The sequence below is a fragment of the Diabrotica virgifera genome, chromosome 5 (assembly GCF_917563875.1).
Source record: "Diabrotica virgifera virgifera chromosome 5, PGI_DIABVI_V3a".
In the NCBI taxonomy this organism is placed as follows: Eukaryota; Metazoa; Arthropoda; class Insecta; order Coleoptera; family Chrysomelidae; genus Diabrotica; species Diabrotica virgifera.
Genome location: NC_065447.1, coordinates 215292494 through 215317564, shown reverse-complemented (window position 1 = coordinate 215317564; position 25071 = coordinate 215292494). Strand labels below are relative to the sequence as shown.

Here is a 25071-nt window from a genome sequence, read left to right as displayed (position 1 = left end):
TGATCCAAGCATTTTTTTGTTAAAAGATGTTCAAAATTGTAAGCGTTCCATAGTAACAATATATTATTACTAAAAAATCATAACACTCCTCTTTTCTCAGTTGACTATGTATTAGTTTTTGTTGTACATATAAATTATTACAATCACTGAATACATAGTTAGTGAAAAAATTATCACATTTATTAATTTAATTAATAATTAATTATTTGCTGAATTAATAATTTGCAATTATACAAATAACAGTTATCCAAGAACATTCAAAAGCCATCTCTTTAAAGTTGTGTGTGTGTTTATGTTTTATTGGCACTGGTTTAAGCAACCAACTGGCCAGTCAATGTGTTTTGAATTCTCTCTTTTACAAAATATATGCTTAGTATCTAAATTTAAAACTATTAGTACTACTGTTTTTTTTTACTCTGTTTTTTTTTATTATTTTTTTTATTATATTTTTTAACATTTTTTTTATTACATTTTTTATTTTTTTTTATTTTTATTTTTTTTTATTTTTTTTTATTTTTTTTTTAGTTTTTTTTTTTTTTTTTTTTGTGTATATTTTTTTTATCGCGCTAAGACCTAAACCCGATTCAACCTCGCGGAGGTTTAGATCTTAGTAACTTTTTATTTTATTTAATTATTTTTTTTTTTTTTATTTTTTTTTCTTTTTTTCTCAGAGCTTTAATTTTAAACAATTAACATGGTTGTACAAAATTTTATAAACATCTAGATTGTTTGATTGTAAAAGGTATATAAGATTAAAAGGAAATTGTACATTAACTTGAACTAGATTGGCAAAAAAGTTTGATATTTCAATAAAATGTAAAGGACATTCTAACAGCATATGTTGTAGATCAGCTAGCTCTCCACATAAACATTCATCATTATCTACAAGTCCTATTTCTCTTTTGTAGACTGGAGTCAGACAGTGATTACTTCTTATTCGACAAATAGTTTTGATAAAGCCTTTGTTGGAAACTTGATTAAACCATGTCTTGATGGGAAGTGTAGGCTGGATTTTTTTGTAATAATTTCCTTTGTCTGAATTATTGTATTGTTCCTGCCATTTCGTCCGTTTGATAGATCTCATAATAGAAATTATGTCTCCCATAGGAAGTTGATAAGTATGCAGAGTGGATTCCTTCGTTGTTGCTTTTTTAGCCAGATCATCTACTATTTCGTTGTTTTTTATACCAATGTGTGCTTTTATCCAACACAATATTATATTTTTGCCCGATTTCAAAGCTTCACTGTTCATTGCTATGATGTCACTGATGATATAATTTTCTGCAAAATTATGTACATTATATTTCAATGTCTTTACAATGCTTTGGCAGTCTGTAAATATAACATAATTGAGTTCTTTTTGATTAATACATATTTTGTATGCTTCTTTGATTGCAATGAGTTCAGCTGTGAAAATTGTCATTTTATCAGGTAATCTGTTGTTTATTTTTATACTTTTTTGTGGGTAATATATAGCATATCCAACTTTTCCTTCCATTTTTGAACCATCCGTATATAATTTCTGATAACTCCCCCAGTTTTTTTGTTCACACTGAAGGTGGTCTATTTTAGTAAGGAAGTCTGTCGCACGAATATTACTTAAATGACAGTTAACTGGAGATAAATAATCTTCATAATTTAGCTTTCGAGACGAGCTTTGTTCAATTTGGTGTATGTCGCCAATGGAATTAGAAACGTTGAGGAAGCTTTCCACAACTAAAATCAGTTTCTTTTTTTCCCAGTAATAATGAGTTAGGTATGAGGTGGTTAAATGAACAATTTTATTTAATAGCAGTTTATCGTTAACCGCTGTTTTAACTATAAATTTCTCACTTAGGTATTCCCTGCGTAATGAAAGTGGAGGTTCATTAAGCTCACATTCCATGACCAATATAGGTGTGCTACGAAGATAACCAGTGCATAACCTAAGTGCCTTATTTTTGATCCTCTCGATTTTTTGGAGTACAGAGTTTGATGCTGAGCCATAAAAAATAGATCCATAGTCTAAGATTGATCTTATCAAATTTCTGTATAGTAATATTGATATGTTTGGATCAGCTCCCCAGTTACTGACACTTACAGTCTTCATGATATTCATTGCATTTTCCATTCTTCGTAATAGGTAATTTGTGTGTTCTTTCCAATTTAATTTGGAGTCTAAAAATACGCCAAGAAATTTTATTGAAGTTTTATAAGGAATACTAGTATTATCAAATTGTAGATGGCTTTGAGGAACATATCGTTTTTTAGTAAAGGTAACAATGGTTGATTTACTCTCTGATATTGTTAAGTTATTATCGGTAGCCCATTTTTTTATAATATTCAATGTCGATTTAAGGTAGTTATTACATCTATCTATTGACTTATTTTCTGCATATATCGCAACATCATCAGCGTACTGTAGGATTTTTATGTGTTGAGGAAGTTTAGTTTCTAAGTCAGCAGTATACAGTATATATAATATAGGACTTAGGATGCTACCCTGAGGTAGTCCCAAAGATGTGTATCGGGAGTTAGATTGATCTCCATTTAATCTAACGTGAACTGCTCGATTAATGTATAAGTTAATGATGTTCCATGTTACTATCTCGGGTATTCCTATTTCCAACATTTTCGCGTATAGTATGTGAAGATTAACGTTGTCGTAAGCCCCTTTTATATCTAAGAACAAAGCACTAACTGCTTTCTTATAAGTAAAGGAACTATAAATGTCTATTAAAAAGTGGCAGAGGCTATCTTGTGTGGATTTACCTTTTCTAAAACCAAACTGACTTCTTGGTAATAGGTCGTTCTTTTCTAGCCAAAATTCCAGACGGTTTTTAATAAGTCTCTCATATGTTTTTAGTATACAGGAAGCCAGACCGATTGGACGGTAAGAATCCCAATTCTTTGATGATTTTCCTGGTTTTAAAACCGGGATAATAGTGTAAACGTGCCAATCGTCAGGAATCTTTATGCGGCGCATCCAAATTTCATTATATATATTTAGTAGTGCAGCCTTACCAATTCTTGAAAGATTTGATAGCATCGAGTAATGGATATTATCGGCACCTGGTGCTGAATTTGAGTTTTTCTTCAACGCAAAGTTTAGTTCAGTGGCAGAAAATGGTTTGACTAGGAAACGGATTGGTTCTGGATAGTCGTACAGAGCATTTAGTTGTAAATCAGGAATTACTAATTCTGCAGACGGCGGTGTGATATTTTGATGGAACTCTTCTATCCACGAAGCTTCCGACAGAATAACAGGGACTTTGTTCTTTGTTTTTCTATTTTTTATTCGGTTAACTTTTGACCATACATCTTTAATAGGGACTGACCTATTTAGGGATCCGACATAATCTCTCCAGCTATTTCTTTTAGTTTGTTTAGTGATCTTCTTGACATGTGCATCATCTTTTTTATACTTAAGTAGGTTTTCATGGTTTGGATTTTCTTTGAATATACAAAAACTTTCCTGTCTTCTTCTGACTGCTTCTTCACATTCTAAATCCCACCAGTATTTTCCTCTGGAAGTCGGTTTTTTTATTTTAAATTTGGGGATGCAGTAGGATGCAGTTGTATTTATATTGTGCAAAATTTGTTCATAAGAATTTATATCTTTAAATTGAGAGAATACATCTTCCGAATACTGTTCATATAATTTCCAGTCGGCATTCTTTAAATTCCACTTTTGTGAATATGGATTATATGTATGAGTTGGTTGATCCTCTAACTCTACTCTTATAGGTGTATGGTCTGAACCAAATAGGTCTTGAAGTGTTTTCCAAGTGATCAGGTGGTTTAAGTCAGGAGTACAAATGGTCAGGTCTATTGCCGATTTCGAGAAGTTCCTAAAGAAAGTAGGAGAGCCATCATTTTTGAATATTAAATTATTATCGTCTATACAGTCCATCAAGATTTTACCTTTCATATCTGTTTGGTTGTCTAGGCCCCAGGCAATGTGGTGAGCATTAAGGTCACCTCCTATTATAAATGGTCTTTCTATAGATGTTATGAAATTGTTCCATTGTTGTAACAATAACTTGGTTCCTGGGGGAACATACATAGATATAAATGTGACAGTATATGACTTAAACTTTATTTTTATTGCTACTTTATTGACGTTTATTAAATCTACTTTCATGGTGACTTCCTCGTAATATAGGTTTGAATTTATTAAAATTGCTGAGCCACCGCCAATAGTTACTGAAAAGCGGTCGTCTCTGACAATATTGTACCCGTGAAAGTTATAATACTTTTCTGGTTTAAATCTAGTTTCTGATAATAATGCGATATCAACTTTCTGGTCTTCTAATAGGTGGATAAGGTTTTCTCTATTAGAGTTAGCCGATCTACAATTCCATTGACAAATTACCAATCTATTCATTATTATATAAGAGAGAACTTAAAACTGATTGAATTGAATTTACTAGAACTGATTTTTCTGGAATTTCAAAATTTTTGTGATTTATATTAGAGATAATACTTGTAACTATATTTGATATTAATTCTGTTAATTCTTTTGATGGTTCATGTATTTTAGATCCTTGTTCTGGATTAAATGTAGATTGATACGAAGAAGAGGTGATAATACCACCAGGTCTGTTGGACATGGGGTTTAACTTTATTATTTTTTGATGTTCCATTGTTACTTGGTCTGGTGAGGAAGAGATAGGTCGTTTGTATTTTGGTGGTTTTATTATTGTATATCTATTTGAAACTGAAGGTAGAGCGAACTGATTGGAAGATGTTTAGACGTGGACAATTGAGTAAAGGAATATGAAGAGGATGGTGCATTCATATTTGGAGTTTGATGAGAATTTATTGAGGAATTATTGGCTGCTATAGATGCATAAGTTATCTTAGGAAAGAGTTTAATTGTTTCCTTAAAAGATAAGCTGTTTTCAGACATATAATGTTTTATTTTCTTTTGGCGATCAAATTCTGGGCATATCTCCCATTCATTAGTGAAGTGTTCACCTTCACAGGATAGACATTTTTTGTTAAACGATGATAAAGAACAAGAATCGGAAAGGTGAGATTCATGACACTTAAAACAGCGAGGATTACTTTTACACTGCTTACTCATGTGCCCATACCTATAGCAGTGGTAACAGATAATTACCTTTTGCTGGTATTTTTCAACAGTGTGTAAGACATGATTAATTACTACATACTTTGGTATATTCTGGCATTTAAAAGACACAATAACTGATTTTGTTGGATTAAATATTACTTTGTCATCTGCTACTATTTTTCTTGTTATTCGTTTCACATATTCAACCGAGAATTTGCAATGGTGATCAAATTCCTTTATTCTATTTTTAAGATATTCTTCCGATATATCTGAATCTATATCCCTTACTACACCTAGTTTAAACAATTGAAATTTTGGAATGTATGCGGTCAGATTTTTTTGAATAAGGAATTTGGAAGTAACTAAAGCATTTGCGCTACTATAATTTTTAAATGAGACCCTAACTCGGTTGCGTCCGATTGAGTCAATTTTTTTTATATAATTGTCAATTTCTGGATGTAACGTAAATAGGATCTCGCCTATTTTAACAGCGTTTAATTTTCCTGTAAAATTTAAACTGGAGTTTTCAATGAAAATGTAAAAAGGTCCTAAATCAATTTTTTCGTATAAATAAACAGGCCTGGTTTTTTCTGGTTGATCTGAGTTTACTAAAGTATTTTGTTTTTCATTAATATTGTTAAGATTAATACTACTACTTATCTTATTTTGAGGCTGGTTGGGTAGAAATCCATTTAAATCTTGTAAATCACAGCTACTATCCATCGAATTCTCAATATCAGGCGGTTCGCCTCCACTAGATGACTCCATAGAGGAGTTTTCAAGTAACGTTTAACTTATGAACACTTTCAAAATGTAAACTAAATAAGGAAAAGTTTAACAAAACTAAACAAACTAAATTAGAACGGTATAAATCAAATAATCCGCCAAAAATTAATATTTTTCGGAGAGATTTCCAAATTTAAATTAACTTTGACAATTATTTTGACGTATGTCTCTTTAAAGTTAATGATGACATTGTCAAGTAGAATGACATTGTAGTAATGTTTACATATCCATACCAGTGTGAATTTTACTACAGGTAATTTGTCGTGTAAAGACAGAAAAAGTAGGGATAGCCGTAAAATATTTGCGAATTATGTACCGATAGCCTTAAATAACAAACTGGTTCAGAGAACCTAACATCTCACAAACGTTCCACATTTATATAATCTACCGTAATTTTTTCACTTTTACAGAATGACGAGAGCGTGGCTGAAAGCCTAGAAGCAACAGAGCGGCTCTTGGAACAAACTGCCCAGCATCGCGAACAAAGCCTTGACGCTTGTGCATCGACAATTGCACAAGGGGAGGCACTACTTCAAGAACTGCGGTAAGAATAAAAATATTTTTTTTAATTTACAGTTTCATAACATTTAGGTGTGAAGTTTCAAATAATATTACGAATTGTTACAAAGATCTACCAGTCTTTATAATGGATATGGCAGAATGTTAAATAAGAAATAGATGATTATGAAAGACGCTGATTTCTCGAATATAACCATGTTTTTATACGTCATCCTCATTTTCTGCTTTCTAAGTATGTAGTGGCGTCATGTAATTGGTTTGAATATTTCTGTCCAATTATCGCCCTACTCTGCGTGTTGTTTTGCTTCAGAGAATGAGTATTCAGTCATGTCCTTTATTTGGTCCGACCATCGTACTGGAGATTTTCCTCTGCAACTTTTGATCGCTACGTTGCCTTCAACTGTCATTCGTTCCATGCTTTCTCTTCTTCTAGTTAAATGTCTAAATTTCAGTATATTTTATCATTATTTTTGTTTGTTTTATATTTATTTTCCAACAATATTCCCTACTCACCGTGCCCAGCTTATTCATAATTTGTTCCAGTTCTTCTGATGAAGACGCCAGTATAATATCAATTTTTATCAACAATGATCGTCTTAATTTTGTTAACATTGATTATAGTTAAGTAATTAATGATTGTTAGAATTACTTACATAATCTTTTAATCTCTATAAGATTACTGTATTTCCTATGAAACGATATATACAGGGTGTCCAGAAACTCTCATGACAAACGAAGACCGGAGATTCCTCAGATAATTTTAAGACAATAGAGCTCTTTAAAGATGGCGTCTTGTAATTAGCTTTTTTTAAATACCACCAGAACGCTGCTATTTAGAAAAACGAACCCTGGTACATACGCTTATTTCTTCCAGAGATGAATCGATTCCATCAATTCCGAATTCCAAGTACCGAAGTCATAGTCCATTAATCACGTGAGGCTCGAAAGGGGGGAGCGGTTCATAAAAAATCACGAAACATCACAAGGGGGGAGGTGGTGTAGTAATATAACACGTGTATTTATTTTTTCGTCAAACGGGTACAAAAATGGAAAGCGGCATTGGTGTGACTGATAAAAAAACTAATTTCTCATTCATAATATTATAATACACCCCAACAACACATTAATTTTCTTTCCTTTCACCCAAATTTCTATAAATAGTTTTATTATATTGGATGTTAATGTTAGCGACATGGGATACTCTTCATCTTAATTATCTTAAATGGTTAGAAGATAAGAAGGGACCCTTATTGCCACGAATATATACTCTGAGCTATACCGGGTGGTGAATCGTAAAACGGGCCATAGGAAACTCAATGTAAAATTCTAAACGGTTGAATTCCTGCTTCCCTAATTATTTTACATCAAAAGTCATGAGAGAATATTTGTAGAGCATTGAAATCTGTATTAAAATCAAAGGTTAAAATTGTTCTACGATTTAAACGCATTCCAAAATTTTGAAAAATATAATACATTTGCCACAGTAGGTATGTGTGTAAAAGGCCACACGTTACTATTTAACTGACAGTGCTCACACCATTGATTGAATAAAAAAATCTTTATTATTAATATTTTCTCCGCAGCTGAGGGTATCTTATCAACTGTATTGCTTTTAATGATAAAATAAAAATATTGACAGTTCAAAAATGTAAAATGTAAATGTAAAAAAAATAATTCGTAGAACAATAAGTTTAACAGTTGTTTTCAATACAGATTTCAATCCTCTACAAATAGTTTCTAATGTCTTTTGATGTAAAATAATTAGGGAAGCAGGAATTCAACAGTTAAGAATTTTACATTGAGTTTCCTATGGCCCGTTTTCCAATTCACCACCCGGTATATTCTTTTGCTTATTGTTTTGCTTTGAATGTATACCATGTGTGTCTACTACGAATACTGATCCTGCCGCCTTTATTTATCGGTTTTTAGTCTTTACATGTATTTATATCTACTATCTGATGAATTGGTAAAGTCGTGTCCCTGTGAGTTATTCTGTTGTTTTGGTATTAGCAGGTCAGTTTTTAATTCTTCAGTAGTTTTGTTTTCAAAAAATCAGTAGAAATCAGTAGATTTTTTTAAGGCCATGAATAGTTATCATTATAATGATACCCTGGGATATTTGATTTTTGATATACTATAGATATTCCGCATATGAATCCTAAAATTATAGATTTGCTTTCTAAAACAGTTTTAATTTAATCTCTCTAATGTTCGATTGTAAATTCTTTTTGATAAAATCGGCATCACTGCGCAAAAACTCTCATAAGGACTGCATTGCCTATGTCCCCTATACTGTAAAGTCAATGTGTGCTATATTTTTATAGTTAAAAATTCTCATTAATATTTTTACACTCTTCATAATTATTTTTACATATTTTATAGGTCCATCACGGAAATGGACACAACTGGTTCAGTAGCTGCAATAGAATCTGCTCTGGACCGATTAGCGAAACAAAGAAACGATCTCGAAGAATTGTGGGCTGCTCGAAAACTCCGTCTAGATCTGTGCCTGAGACTGCGGTTGTTCGAAAGGGACGCCTTGGAAGTATCCTCCCAGCTGGAGATGTGGTCTGAGGAATTACAACATAGCGAATTAACCAGAGATATTCCGAAGGCTGAGCAGTTTTTAAGATTGCACAACGAGAGTGTTAGTCAGATGCAAAATACGACTTATCAAGTACTACAACAAGGACAAGATCTGGTACAGGTCTTTGAGAATTCAGGGATTTGTGTGATGGCGGATGCTCAGTATAATGCTCAGACAAGGGTAAGCATAACTAAATTCTATAGAAATTGAAACATATATTCTGATCGTATTCTTTCGTAGTTACAAAACAAAGGTATTCCAGTTGTTCCTTGTCAACTTGAACCGCGGCGGTTGGGTTTTTCAGGTAAACCGCGACGTCGACGTTGGCAAACCGCCCTCATGTGGACGAGCTGTTAGTGGCGGTTAGCGACTACACACTGGCAAGTATGTCTCTGTCCAATGCGGCTCCAAACAAAGATGTTGAATTAAGGCCGGTCCAGTCTCTGATATTTCTAAGCCATGAAATCTGGCGCCTACCGGGACCCCGTTTTCCTTCAGTCAAGTCATACCCTGGATGATCAGTTGCGCGAGGCGTTACTTTTCGTTTCTCATTGTGTGCCCCAGGTAGCTAACTTTTCTAACTTAGATGATCTTTAGCAACTCGCTATCTGTACCTATTCTCCTCAGAACATTTTCGTTGGTGGTCAAGATTGTCCAAAGACAAAACGGAAAAATATTGAAAAATGAAAAGGAAATAGTTGACAGATGGATCGAACATTTCAGAGAAGTATATGCCAACAGAATAATAGAACACGAAATGGAAAATGTAGCAATGAAGGAAGAACTAAGCTTCACCGAATCGGAATTCACAAAAAAAGAAGTAAGTAAAGCAATACAACAGCTGAAAAGAGGGAAAGCAGCTGGAATAGATAACATTACCACAGAACTACTGAAAGCAGATAGAGAAACATCGGAAGCATACTAATAAACAAAATATGGCAGGAGGAGAGAATACCTGATGATTGGAAAAAAGGTATAATTGTAAAGATACCCAAGAAGGGAGATCAAACGAATTGCAACAATTGGCGAGCAATAACACTACTATCTACAGTGAGTAAAATCATGACAAGGATGATACTAGAAAGAATGAAAGAAACTATAGACCAGTTGTTAAGACCAAACCAAGCGGGCTTCAGAAGTAATAAATCATGCACAGATCATATTAACACATTAAGAAACATTGTAGAACAAACAATAGAATGGCAGAGCAAAATCTATATAAATTTCATTGACTTTAGACAAGCTTTTGACCGGATTAACAGAGAAAAATGTGGGAAATATTAAAGAGATAAGGAATTCCATTAAAATACATAAGAATTATCAAAATGTTCTATGAAAACTATACCGCACAAATCATGCACAATGGGAAACTCACAGAAAAAATCAACATAGACAGTGGAGTCAGACAAGGGTGTATTTTATCTCCAACCATATTTTTGATCTCAATCGACTGGGTCACGAAGAAAGCAACGAAAAATAAAACAGGAATTAGATGGAATGCTTTCGGTCAGCTTGAAGATGACTTTGCGGATGATATAAATATGTCTGGTGTCCGAAAAAAGACAACATATGCAGAAAAAAAAAAACAGAAAAAGTGACAAAAGAAGCAAGAAAAATAGGATTAGAGATTAACACAAGAAAAACCAAACTTATGAAGATAAATGCAGAAAGAGAAATGGGGATATTCATTGAAGGAGAAGAAGTAGAAAATGTACAGAAGTTTTGCTATCTAGGAAGCATAATTGACGCTAGCGGTGGAATAGAAGAGGAAATTAATGGAAGGATAACTAAAGCCCAGAATGCGTTTTATATGCTGAAGAAAACATGGGAGTCCAATAAATTAACAGTCAAAACCAAAATCAGGATATTTAATACAAATGATAGAGCATTTTGCTATATGCAGCAGAAACTTGGAAAATAGAGAAAAAGGTTATACAAAAGGTTCAAACATTTGTAAATAGATGCCTTAGCTTAGACGAATATTGCAAATATATTGGCCAAATCGGATAAGTAACAAGGAACTTTGGAGAAAAACTAATCAAGAGCCGATAGCCAAAACGATAAATAGACGCAAATGGAAATTTATTGGACACACATTAAGGAAAAATGAAGATGATATAACCAAACACGCCCTGGATTACCAACCAACTGGAAAAAGAAAATAAGGCAGACTTAGATTGTCCAAGGTATTTTCAAGATTCTTCTATCAAGCCAGATATATATCGCATTTATACATATAAATTTTTATTACATGCTGAAATTTTTCTTATTGCAGGTTCAAGTTTTACTCGAATTTCTTCACGATAGAGAAATGGATCTGGAAGAACTAGCTGAAATGAAGCGCCTTAAACTGGAACAATGCATCCAACTCGGCCAGTTCCAAAACGACGCTAACCAAGTCATTAGTTGGATAAGAAACGGAGAATCAATGTTAATGGCCAGTTTTACCATACCCAATAGTTTATCGGACGCAGAACTCTTGAAAAAGGAACACGAACAATTTCAAGTCGCCATCGAAAAAACACACACGTCAGGTAAGAAAAAGTTGAATGCTGTACAGTTTTTGGGTATACAGTCTACTTAAGTTGGAAACATATGGGAAACTTTTTTATTATTAATTTTACGAAAAAAAGTTATTCTTCATAAAAAGTTCTGCATGCTCTAAAACCTAAGATTCAATTATTAAATATCAAATTTTATCAATATTATACGAGGTATGTCAAAAAATATGAATTTCGTTCAAGGGTAAAGTACATGTATTTCTCTGAATATCGAAAATTCTTATTATGAAAAGTTGTTTGGAATTAAAAACTAAGATCAAATATACATGTATATGCTTCTAATTGAAAAAAATATTTATCTACTCTATGTCATATTATGTATAAGTTTTTAGTTTGTGAAAACTGTCATTATAGATAGCAGTGCGTGAAGGGTTTAAAGTGTGCGTGAAGTAACAATGTATTTTAAATGGGATTTACTTTTTCGTACACTTTCAATGGGTTTTTTGGCACACTTTCATATAATCAAATATCCTTAACATTCGCGTTGTCATGGTGATGACAATATGAGCAATGACTTACAACAAAATTTTTGACAGTTTTGTGGTTTGAAAGTAGTTAGGATTTTTAAATGTCAAAGTTCTAAAAATTGTAGAATAGAAATGAATTCCAGTGACGAAGAGTTACAGTTTTTTTTATTTGTTTATCGTAGATAAAATATTATATGAAACTGTGCGTGAAGTACTTTTTGCGAACTTACGCGATGTATAGCACTCGCTCCGTTGTCGCTCGTGCTCTAAAAATCGCGTGCGTTCGCAAAAAGCATACTTCACGAACTGTTTCATAAATAACTATTTCCAAACTTTTCTCAAATTTATGGATACTTAACTTCGTTTTTATGTATTACACATATGATAACTCTTTTATTATTACTTTTACGAAAAAAAGGTATTCTTTATAAAAATCTCTGTATGTCCTAAGCCCTAAGATGCAATCATCAAATATCACATTTTATTAATTTTGTACGAGGTATGTCAAAAAATATGAATTTCACTCAGGAGTAAAGTACCTTTATTTGTCGCAATATTGAAAATTGTTATTACAAAAAGTTGTTTAGAATTAAAAACAATGTTTCAATATGAAATTACATCCTTCTATTTGAAATATTGTGAAATTTTAAAGGTACATACTATACTCATGAGCGAAATTCATATTTTTTGACACACCTCGTATAAAATTTAAAAAAGAATGTGTGTGTACTTTGTACGCACGTAAGAAGTTATACTTCTATTATATGATTTCAACGAAATTAATATACTTTAAACAGTTTATTTATATTTTATTTAAATATTAAACTAATTTATACTTACTACTTCTCAATTTTTTTTTTTAAAACAGTGCCAAAAATGAAAATAATAAAAGAATAAAACACACACAAACACATTGAAAAATGCCTCAAATGTTTTCTGAACAATAATTGTCGGAAAAAATTTTATTCTATTGGGTTCATATTGATTATTGACAGATAATTTTAACACCCAATCAGATCCCGTATAACGTTTATACCATACTGTCGGTGTGCGCATGCTCCCAGTAAAATAAAAATTTACCCTCGTGCCTAAAGAAGTATAACTTCAAAAATTTTGATATATCATGGTTGTATCTTAGTTTTTAGACCATGTAGAGCTTTTTATGAAGAATAACTTTTTTTCGTTAAATGAGTAATAAAAGAGTTAAGTATCATATTTTTAATAATAAAAACGATGTTGGGTATTCATAAATTTGAGAAAAATTGGTAAAATATATTTTTTTTCAATTAGAAGCATGTAATTGAATATTTGATCTTAGTTTTTAATTCCAAACAACTTTCCATAATAAGAATTTTCGATATTCAGAGAAATACAAGTTACTTTACCCTTGAACGAAATTCATATTTTTTGACATACCTTGTATAATATTGATAAAATTCGATATCTAATGATTGAATCTTAGGTTTTAGAGCATGCAAAACTTTTTATGAAGAATAACTTTTTTCGTAACATTAATAATAAAAAAGTTTCCCATATGTTTCCAACCTAAGTAGACACGCTGTATATTTATGCTCTTCAATTATAATATGTTCCATCCTTGTGGGATCGGGACTCACCTGAGGGACCGCAGACGGTCGGATACAATTACAAACCGCGTTTCTTTGTAAAGACTTTACCAAGTAACGAGACATTTATTCAACACACACGCTACACATTACACTATAATCTGATTGCGAAATCAACTGTACCATGCCAATGGCCTTAGTTGTCGACGCATTTAAGTTAAACAAAAAAAAAAAAGAATGTGTGTGTACTTTGTACGCACGTAAGAAGTTATACTTCTATTATATGATTATATGATTATAAACGAAATTAATATACTTTTTATTTATATTTTATTTAAATATTAAATTAATTTATACTTACTACTTCTCAAACATTTTTATTAAAACAGTGCCAAAAATTAAAATAATAAAAAAATAAAACACACACAAACACATGAAAAATGCCACAAATGATTTCTGAACATTAATTGTCGGAAATTTTTTTAACTAAATACGTATTTTCTGAAAATAAAATTATATAATAAATATACTTACAATCATAAAATGTATAAAAAAAAATAAAATATAAAAGTTTCTATTGGGATTCGAACCAACTTACCACGCGGCTGATATTTGCGTTGTATTGGGATTCACTCGCATTAAAACTTAGCCACAGAGACAGCTTGTCATTATGTGCGAAGATCGTCTAACTAAACAGATTAACCTTTTGACATTTTTAACTTATGTAAATCAAATTATTTTGATTTTGAATTGAAATGATTTAGAATTGAAAAAATACAACAAAACATAGAGCAAGAAAACAATATATTAGGTGAATATTGATAGACATTTTGATGGTAATCAAATTATGTAAATAAAAGTATTACATACTACTTATGTATTTTGGTAGGTTCAAGGTAGGTATCGGAGCCCGTATAACGACTAATAAATTTCGCAATCACTTGCGTTGTGCAAAGTGCCTATGTTCAAATATCATAACAAAATTTGATCAACTATTTATAAAACACTTACCAGTGAAAGATTCTTTAGCTTTGAATAAGCGAGATCTGCGGCAGGCATACTAGTCGCAGTTTGATGAGCTTTCACATTGGCATGCAACAATCATCTCTTCTATGTAAATAAGTCCAAAAATATAATATGAAAACTATTTAAAAAGGCAGTATAACCATTAACTAACTTTTTGTTTGTTGTTTCTCTTCCTACAAATTTTAAAACGCAACAAGCATACATTATAACCAAACCACAGTCCCACAGCTGCCATATTGGATAATTTTTGTCATGTCATTTGAACATCCAATCAGAACAAAGTTATAATGCGCATGCACCCGGTCGCTAGGTTTTACCATATCAAATTTCACCGTCATTACGCCCGTAAAGAAGTACAACTTCAAAAAATTAATATATGTTTCAGGGTGTATTTTCGGTGTTTTTTTAACCTTCGGTCGCAGGTTTATCGACTCGTCTATCTTCCTTTATTTTCAAGGCTATCAAATAGCTTATATGAAAAGTTCGTAAATGCACTGGAACAGCTTTAAAAAAATACAAAATAGACACAGTTAAGGGAAACATCATGTCCGGAGCAAGGGCGGATCCAGGGAGGGGGCCATAGGAGCCATGCCCCCCTCCGAGAATTTAAAAAAATATAAATTTAAATATTGGCAGACCGAACTAGAAAAATAAAAATACTTTAATAACGACAAGTTTTGAATGTCTTTATGTCACTCAAACGTATGTGAAAAGTGCCTTAAAACACCATTTTAACCATAATTTTTCAAAATTGTCCCTCAGACCCACGGTATTTCTCCCAAAAAAAGTTCATGGCTCCTCCCGAAAATCTGTCCTGGATCCGCCTTTGGTCCGGGGAGTTTACATTTAATAGTCATAATAGTTTACATTTACATTCGATATCTACAGTCGATAAGGCTGTCGAACATCATTACTAACTATTCGCTCCGTGCATGACTGACACGACACCTAGCGCCTTCATCTGACATTTTTGGGGCTCACAATTTGAGGTTAAGCATATGGTAATTAAATATTGTGAAATTGCAAATTATTAGTAATTAGTTTTAACGATATTTCGTCTCAAAAGATGTAATTTTTGAAAACTTCACTTTTGAAATAAACAACTTTTTTTTTGAGAGAATTAACAAAAATATCATAGGTCTGGATCCCGCGTATGAAAAAAAAGTTGATTAATAGCAAGCTGAAAATTTGTTAATAGCTTAAGAGTGTCTAGTAGGACAAACTTTGATATATGGGAACACTGGAACAGTGGAAGTTTTAATTGTGGAACAGGTAAAAAATTTGGAACGGTCAGACCACAAAAACGTCACATGTGTTTTGTCCGACAGAACTTCCAATTGATTTGTTACCCTTTCATTAAACTCTAATGCAAAATCAGACTGATATTTATTTATTTATACAAGAGTTTTTATTGTTTAAACAATTAATAAACAATCAGCGGCTAAATCTGTGAGTAGAACTTTTTCCAACATATTTATAAACCAACAAAAAAGGTTTTAGAAAAATATAAGCCTGTTTGATATTTTCCGGAACAATGCATGTTTTCGATCTACATTGACTCCCCTAATATGTAAACATTATTTTCCTAATTCTATTTTCTGGTTTGTGATGTATTAATAAAAAGGTAGCTACACGCTCGGGTTTGTTTATGTTGACATAATTTACTAGGAAAACAATTTTTTGTTTATGTATATCTACAACCCGCGAAAATGTTTATTATTATTATAATAATGCAACCGTTATCGCAATCAAAACTTCCTTAACTGATAACGAATTCGTTTTTCAGCTGTCCAAGTGAAACATCGTGCAGATACGCTGATAAACGCGAACCATTACGACCCCCAAAGTATCAAAGACATTTCCGAAGAAGTTACCAAAAGATGGCAACAACTGGTTACTTGCGCAGAAGAGAGGCATAAGTTGGTGACGGCTAGTTTGAATTTTTACAAGACCGCCGAGCAAGTCTGTTCTGTGCTTGACAGTTTGGAGAGAGAATATAGGTATGTATTTTAATATTGAAATAAATTTGTTTATAATACACATATCTGAAATATGTCATTATTTCTTGAATATTTGTACATACAGCTAGGAATATTAAAAATTGTAATACCGATAAATCCAGGAAATAGAACATTTGTTACAGTTCAAGTTAATTCTAAGTTAGAGTTGACTTTTCCTAGTTCGAGTCAACTCACAACTGAAACGAGCAGTAAAAGTTGATTTGAAAAATTTAAATCAACTTTTACTAGTTGAAGTTGACTCTTCCTACCTCTTTTTAGTAAAAGTAGATTATACAATTTATACGAGTATAATCTCACGTGCATTTTTGATGAGTGTGCGTCTCTTTGTTTTGACCGTTTCAACTACTTATTAGTCCAGACTTTAACGTCGCCCCCGTTAGGTAAATTATTCTGATTCGATTTTTTTGCACAAACTTACTCAAACAAATACATCCTTATAACAAATACCGCGTCAGGCGGTACCGCGGTCGAAAAATTGTTTAACCAATTTTTGTTAACCAAATTCACAAAAATAATTCTTATTTACTCTACCTCATATTATGTATAAGTTTTTATTGTGTGAAAATTGTAAATATAGATAGATAGCAGTACATGAAGGGTTTTAAGTGTGTCTGAAGTAATAATGTATTTTAAATGGGATTTACTTTTTCGCACTGTTTTTTAGCACACTTTCATATAATCAAATATCCTTAGCCTTGTCATGGTGATGACATGTGAGCAATTACAAAAAAAGTTTTGACAGTTTTGTGGTTTGACAGAAGTTTGAATTTTTAAATGTCAAACTTCTAAAAAATTTTAAAATAGGAATGTATTCCAGTGACGAAGAGTTGCAGTTTTTTATTTGTTTTTTGGTAGATAAAATATTGTATGAAACTGCGTGAAGTACTTTTGCGCACTTAGGCGATGTATAGCACTCAGCCCACTCGTGCTCTAAACATCGCGTGCGTGCGCAAAAGGCATACTTCACGAACTATTTTATAAATAACTAAGTTTTTCACTCTGGACAATTTTTTTTAGATTATTTTGGTCATTCGGAGCAAAAAAGGTCTCTTGTGATTTTTCTCTAAAATTGATAGTTTTTGAGTTATACGCGATTTAAAATTTGAAAAATGCGAAATGACCATTTTTAAGGCTTAATAACTCGATTAAAAACTATTATTATGAAAGTCAGAAAGTCACCTAATCAAAGTTTAAAGCCCCCCCTACAAGATCGTAAAGAAATTGTTGTCATTATTGTATTACTAAGCTGTTATTTTTAATTATCAACAATGAGCGCTAAAAGCGTATTGAGGCGGCCGTCAATGTGAGTGCGAATAAGATCCTCCATTCCGGCCGTCCAATGGTGCATCTCAGTCGCACTCACATTGACAGCCGCCTCATTACGCTCCTAGCGCTCATTGTTAATAATTAAAAATAACAGCTTAGTAATACAATAACGACAAATATTTCTTCAGTACCTTGTAGGGGGGTCGTTAAAATTTGATTTGTTTACTTTCTGACTTTCATAATAATAATTTTTAACTGAGTTATTAAGCCTTGAAAATGGTCATTTTCGCATTTTTCAAATTTTAAATTGCGTATAACTCAAGAACAATAAATTTTACAGAAAAATCACAAAAGACCTCTTTTGCTCCGAATGACCCAACTTAATGATGTAAAAAAATGTCCTAAGTGAATTTTTTTGTGAATTTGTTTAAAAAAATCGTTTAAACAATTTTTCGATTACGGTACCACCTGACACCCTGTGGATTCGTTATAAGGACCTCTTTTTGAATAAGTTTGTGCAAAAAATCGAACTGGAATAATTTACCTAACGGGGGCGACTATACAGCCTGGACTATAAATATCACGATTTGAACATAATATACAGTAACATTTAATTTCTAGAATCGGTTGTTTGTGTGAATCAACTTTTACTAAATGGCATTGGGAAGAGTATACTTTAACTAGTTGGAGTCTACTTTTACTAGTAAATGTTGAATAAAAATCTTCATTTTATATTTATAATCAACTTTTACTAAAATCAGCCGTTTGAGTCGACTCGAACTAGGAAAAGTCAACTCCAACTGGATAATCAACTTGAACTGTAACATATCGACTTGACTTTAATGATTTCTTCATTGTCCTCGCGTTGCAGCTTCTTGCGTGAACGATCCTTTTTCAGTATTTTACAAATCGTGGTTCTCTAAACAATGTGTATTAAAAAACATACTATGTTAAGTGGTTTACCCCTAAAAAGACGCTTACAAACGGAATATACCAAATACATTCCTTTATTTGCATTTCTACCGCACCAAACCATTTTCATTCGTTTCTTTATATATTTTTCAAAGTTCAAATGTATTGTTCTTAATTTTTACAAGTGGATCGGAAATTGTTATTAACAAATAACTTATAAAAAAACAATTTCCTGAAGCGCTTCATCAGATGTCAGAAGAAGTTCCTACTAGAGAGAAGTTTGACAGGGATGTGTGCTCCCTCCGATTTTGTTTAATTTATATTCAAACAATATTTGCGGAGAAGCTGTTGAAAGAGAGAATAGAAGGTATAATTTCCAACGGATAGGTCATCAACAACTTAAGATATGCTAATGACACAGTTTTTGTAGCAATGGATCAGTGGCGGCTCGTATCACTTTAAGTAGGTAGTGCCAGAATTCGGGCAGCTGCCTAAATTTTTAGTGACGGGTTCACGACATTGTCAAAAAAGGTATAAAATAGAAATTAAAAAGAAATAGTTACAGATACTATTACATTATGTAGGTAGTAGGTACATATATACCATTTCTGGGGTGTCAAGAAATTTAAACATTTAACATGCATTCAGTGATTGATTTGACATCATGCCCGTCCATCAAGTAAAATCTCCAAAATCTCTCAACTTGTCGCCATTTACACAAATATCGAAAAACTATAACTAACTGAAATTCACCAGCGACGTCTGTCGTTTCATCGGCAATCACTGCAACATAAAGATAATTTTCAATTTCTTTTCTTATTTCCTCGTGATAAACATCTAACATGCACTGAAGAGTTCATTTTGTGTTGTTTTGAGGTACATACATACCTTTAAAAGATTTGGAACTTTGAATATGAACCTAAGTCGTTGTCTAATTCGGCTAAAATTGAACAGTTCCTTAAAGATGCATCTATTTTCTGAATTTTCCTTTTCGTTGTGATTTCTCAAAACTAACTAGAAAGCTCTACAAAACCATATAGATATAATTTTTAATTTGATTCAAAACATATCGATTCTTATCCACTTCTTGTTCATTGTGTTTAATTAGAATTAGACTATCACGATAAGCCGAATTTAACTGGGGTTTTATTAAAAATTAAAAAATTTTAAATTATTTAAAAATATAATAATTTATAATAAAATGTAATAATTAATTTGGTTTAATAATTAAAAATGTAATAATTAAAAATACAAAAACCAGCGAGCGAGCGCGTAAAGAAACTCGAAAATATAATGTACTACCCTGTACGAGAATCTTTTTGGATCTACGATCCACTATTCACCATTATCATAGTAAATAATATTAGATCTTCCTTGTCGAGCCAGGCACGAATAGTCTCATTTAAACGTGTATTAAAAGTGCAATATAGCTCTACCTCTGTCACTTACATAGAATGCCCGCAAAATCTTTCTCTTTTCAGGCTAGCCATCAAAGATTTTGGCACGATCATCCCGTCAGCTGTGAGTGGCGAGGGTTGTATTGCACTGCACAGTTGCCAGATTTTATATAATTTATAAAAAGAAAAGAAATACGCACAAAAAAATGAACGGGCATTAAAACGGTTTAAAGATAAAAAAATATGTTTCTGCATAAAAATAAGGTAGTGCCATGGCTCCATGGCACTACCTCACCGGCCGCCACTGCAATGGATAAATATGATTTACAGGTGCAGGTACTTCTATCAGCGGTAATAGACCATAATAAAAGATGGGTTTGAAAGTTAATACAAAGAAAACCAAATAAAAATACAAATGTTCAATCTAACTGATATCAGGATAGATAGAAAAATATTGAGGGGGTATGAATCTTACAAATATTTAGACGGAGTGAATGTAAAGTGAGACTTATCTACAGCTACTTAAATGCAGAATATAACAAGCCAGAACATCATTTAAGAACATTCAAAAGGTATGAAAAAACAGAACTCTACTAAAAATTGACTCTCACTGAAAAAATATGTAATAGAGTTGCAGAATCAGTCTCACAGCGTCTAAACAAAGAAAGAGATGTTCTGAAGACCATAAAAAGAGGAAACAACACACCGTACCTCGGAAAACGAAGCATTTGCAGACATACTTTTATATAGCAAACTTATTTTTTATGCAGAATCACTCACAAGTTTGTTGTACATATTTACTAACACCCTATACATATATTATGTAAATAACAGGTGGGATGAAAAGTTCGTAGGATGACAAATATATGGCACTACTGGTATTAAAGCCATATGATTTTTAGTCAGCCCTAACCTTAAAAAAATGCGTGTATAAATTTGACAGTTGTCGAAGTATTAGTTTATGAGACATAGCATTTTGAGTGAAGGAACTAGTGTTAGTTTAAAAAAATGGATAAAAAGGAATTTTGTGTCTTAAAAAAGCATTGCTTTTTGGCGAAAAAAAAAATACTGTTGAAGCCATGGATTGGTTTGATAAACATTATTCACGGAAAATCAACCGTTGTGAAGTGGTTTGCTAAGTTTTAACCAGGCGAAATGAGCACCGAAGACGATGCATGCAGTGGACGCTCCAAAGAGGCTGTTACCGGCGAAAACATAAAAAAAAGTCTACAAAATAGTTTTGGATGACGGTAAAGTGAAGTTGTTCGAGATATCTGAGACTTTTAAGATATCAAAGGAACGTGTTGGATATAAAGTGCATGACAACAAATAAAGAGCTCACAACCGATCAAAAACAACAACGGATTGATGATTCTGAAAAATGTTTGAAGCTGTTCAATCGTGATAAAACCGAATTTTTGCGTCGATATGTTACAATGGATGAAACATAGCTCCATCATTTCACACCGGAGTCCAATCGATAGTCAGCCGAGTGGACTGCATGTGATGAACCGACTCCAAAGCGTGGACAGACGCGACAGTCGGCTGTCAAGGTTATGGCATCAGTATTTTGGGATGCACATGGTATAATATTCATCGACTATCTTGAACAGAGAAGAACCATTAACAGATGACTTTGCGTTATTGGAGTGTTTAAAGGACGAAATCGCAAAAAAACGGCCCCATTTTAAGAAAAAGAAAGTGTTACTTCATCCAGACAACGAATAATTACACAAGATCACAAATAAATGAAAACGATGGCAAAATTTCATGAATTGGGCTTCGAATTGCTTCCGCAGCTACTTTATTCACCAGATATGGCTCCCAGCGACTACCGCCTCTTCCTGACCTCAAGAGAATGCTCGCTGGAAAGAAATTTAGCACCAATGAAGAGGTAATCGCCGAAACTGAGGCTTATTTTGAGGCTAAAGCCAAATTGTATTATAAAAATGGTATTGAAAAGTTATATGACCGCTATAATCGTTTATCGCCCTCGAAGGTGACTATATTGAATAATAAAATAAAATTTTATCAAATAAATTTTTTTTTCTATGTTAGCCTACGAACTTTTCAGACCAACGATTATGTATTATTGAAATGTACTAAAAACGGACACTTTGAACCTCTATAACTCAGAAACAATTATGTATTGTTTTCTGAATCTTGGGGAAATCAAAACTTTTGATCAGTATGACCAAAGATACGTATCTACAAAATTATACGTAGTGTCGCTATTCCTATTTGTTCTGATTCGTCATTTACAAAATTAGTATTTGATTTTTAATTATTGTTATTACTACTACTACTACTTATACTACCTATAATACCAAAATTTCCACAACCCATCCTATTTCTATTATTATGTTTAACATTTGAATTCCTAAACCTAATCTTATCACTAATCAAGTCTATACTTTCATTTTCAGTGTCCAGTATTCGTAATTTCCTTTTCTTCTGATCCTTGTATGGCCTCTACTTCGTCTCTTCTCTGTCGCTCTGCTAGTTTTTTGGACTCGCTACCTCCACTACTTTTTCCTCATTGTAGTTCCATCTCCATTCCTTACCATCCACTGTAATTTTGTTGTACCCAATTTTCACTATTTTTCCTTTATCTCTCATCTCCCTTGCTTTGTCTCTTAGAGATTTCATTTTTTTCTCTCTCTTTTTTTTTGTAAGGTCCTCTGTTATCCATATTTTCTTGGGTTCAACATTCTTTCGTTTGTTCCTATTTCGTAGAATGGCTGGTTTTTTTCTACGTTTCCTAGTTCTATTAAGCATGTTTTAAATCCAATCTTACATGCTCTTTTAATATTAATATTTACTCCTAAATGCTTTCCAATCATATTTGTTGCTCTTTCTTTCAGTGCTGCTGAATCGTCAGTATCTATATCTAACCCACTAATAATTAAATTATTTTTCCTTTTGTCTTTATCCGTTATTTCTATTGTTCGTTGGAGTTCTTTTATATCTTCTGTTATCTTTTTATTTTCTTTTGGATTTCTCGTTTTATATTATTTATTTCTTCATTATTTTGTTTTATCTCTTCTTTTAGTTCTTTTATATCACTTCTGGTCTCATTATTTTCTTCCTTCATTTCTGTTTAAGTTATTTATTTCTGTTTTAATCTCCTGCTTCAGTTCTGCTAATATTTTCTTTATTTCATCCATTTTTTGTTTTTTTGTCGTCTTTTTGGGGCGGTGTTCTTATTGTTGTCTTACTTTTCTTAAATCTTACTCTTCGTCAAACTAATTATCATGATCCGGTTTGCTCCTTTTATTGTTCATTCGAGTGGGGTTATACCCGTAACCTTATTTTATTTCAAGTTGGCGTCAGGCATTGCCTTCCACTTTTACTCTGGGCTAATTAGCAAAATTCATGGAAAAGTTATTTACCAGCAATTTTATTGCTGGAGTCGAATTATAAGATCCTATATATTAATAATATAGGTATGCAAAGTCCGCAGATAGTGTGCTACTTTTTTTATAAACAAAATGGCGCCCGAAAATCGTGTTTTTTTCAATTTTTGCTCTATAACTCCAAAGATTTTAACTTTACACCAAAAACACCCAAATAAAAATTCACCGCAATTAAATTCTGCATAGAGATATGTTTTTCCCGATTTGCTCCGAAGAAAATTTTCCTCGGAAAATGCGGGTTTTCCCAACAAAATCTCTAATTTTCAAATAAAGTTTTAGGTAAGTAATTATTAATTAATAATTAAATAACTTAGTGAGATCAAAGCTTTCTTGGTATAGATTGTAATTCCAGAAGCCGGTGAAAATTAAACGAATATTTTAGCAACAATTCAATTGTTAATTAACAATTTACGATCGCAATAATAACCAAAATAATCATGATACATTGATCAAACTTATAAAGATTATAAAGATGAGATGCTTATTTAATATTTTATCGACAAAATACAAATTTTTCGTTTTTTTGCATAATCTTTAAATTTTCAAAAAAAAAAATAGTTATAATACGCTGGTCTAATTAGTAAAGTACAAAGAAAGGTTATTTACCAGCAATTTTATTGCTGGAATCGAATATTATGATCCTATATATTAATAATATAGCTATGCAAAGTCCGCAGATAGTGTGCTACTTTTTTTATTAACCAAATGGCGCCCCCAAATCGTGTTGTTTTCAATTATTGGTCTATAACTCCGAAGATTTTAACTTTACACCAAAAGCACTAAAATAAAAATTCACCCCAATTTAATTCTACATAGAGGCATGTTTTTCCCGATTTGCTCCGACGAAAATTTTCCTCGGAAAATGTGGGTTTTCCCAACAAAATCTCGAATTTTCAAACAAATTTTTTGGGCAAGTAATTATGTATCAATAATTAAATAACTTGGTGAAATAAAAGCTTTCTTGGTATAGATTATAACTGCAAAAGCCGGTGAAAATTAAACATATATGTTAGCAACAATTCAATTGTTAATTAACAATTTACAGTCGCAATAACAACTAAAATAATCATGAAACATTGATTAAACTTAGAAAGATTATAAATATGTGATGCCTATTTAATATTTTGTCGACAAAATATAAATTTTTCATTTTTTTGCATAATCTTTAAATGTTTAACAAAAATAGTTATAAACAAATTAACATTTCTCAGAAATTGTTTATTATATTATAATTTAAAAAAATGCTTAAAATGCGTATTTCAAAGGTCTTGAAAACGAATGCTTTAATATTTTTTTCCAACCATTTGCAAAAAAGTTATGAAACAGCAAAGTAAACATACGATTACTCCGTTTTTTATAATTTGTTTTAATTGTTTCAAAGCTTAAAAATTAGTTTATGGTACAAACTAATTACTCTCAAAAAATATCAAACATTAGTTCAATGGTTATATATTAATCAAAGATTAAAAATGTTTTTTTTTGTAATTTTTAG

The 25071-nt window shown here is 32.0% G+C and overlaps 1 protein-coding gene across 5 annotated transcripts in view; it reads left to right on the top strand.

Annotated features, from left to right (window-relative positions):
• The window catches only part of LOC126885284 (kalirin), a 1143465-nt gene that overhangs the window by 423677 nt on the left and 694717 nt on the right, over nt 1–25071 (top strand). For all 5 annotated transcript variants that reach the window (XR_007698367.1, XM_050651791.1, XM_050651792.1 and 2 more), the window contains 4 exons: nt 6253–6386; nt 8744–9128; nt 11224–11482; nt 16354–16567. Coding sequence is in view for 4 of the 5 variants with exons in the window: in XM_050651791.1 (XP_050507748.1) it covers nt 6253–6386; nt 8744–9128; nt 11224–11482; nt 16354–16567 (992 nt within the window). In the remaining variant the exon portion in view is untranslated. The remainder of the gene's footprint in view (nt 1–6252; nt 6387–8743; nt 9129–11223; nt 11483–16353; nt 16568–25071) is intronic.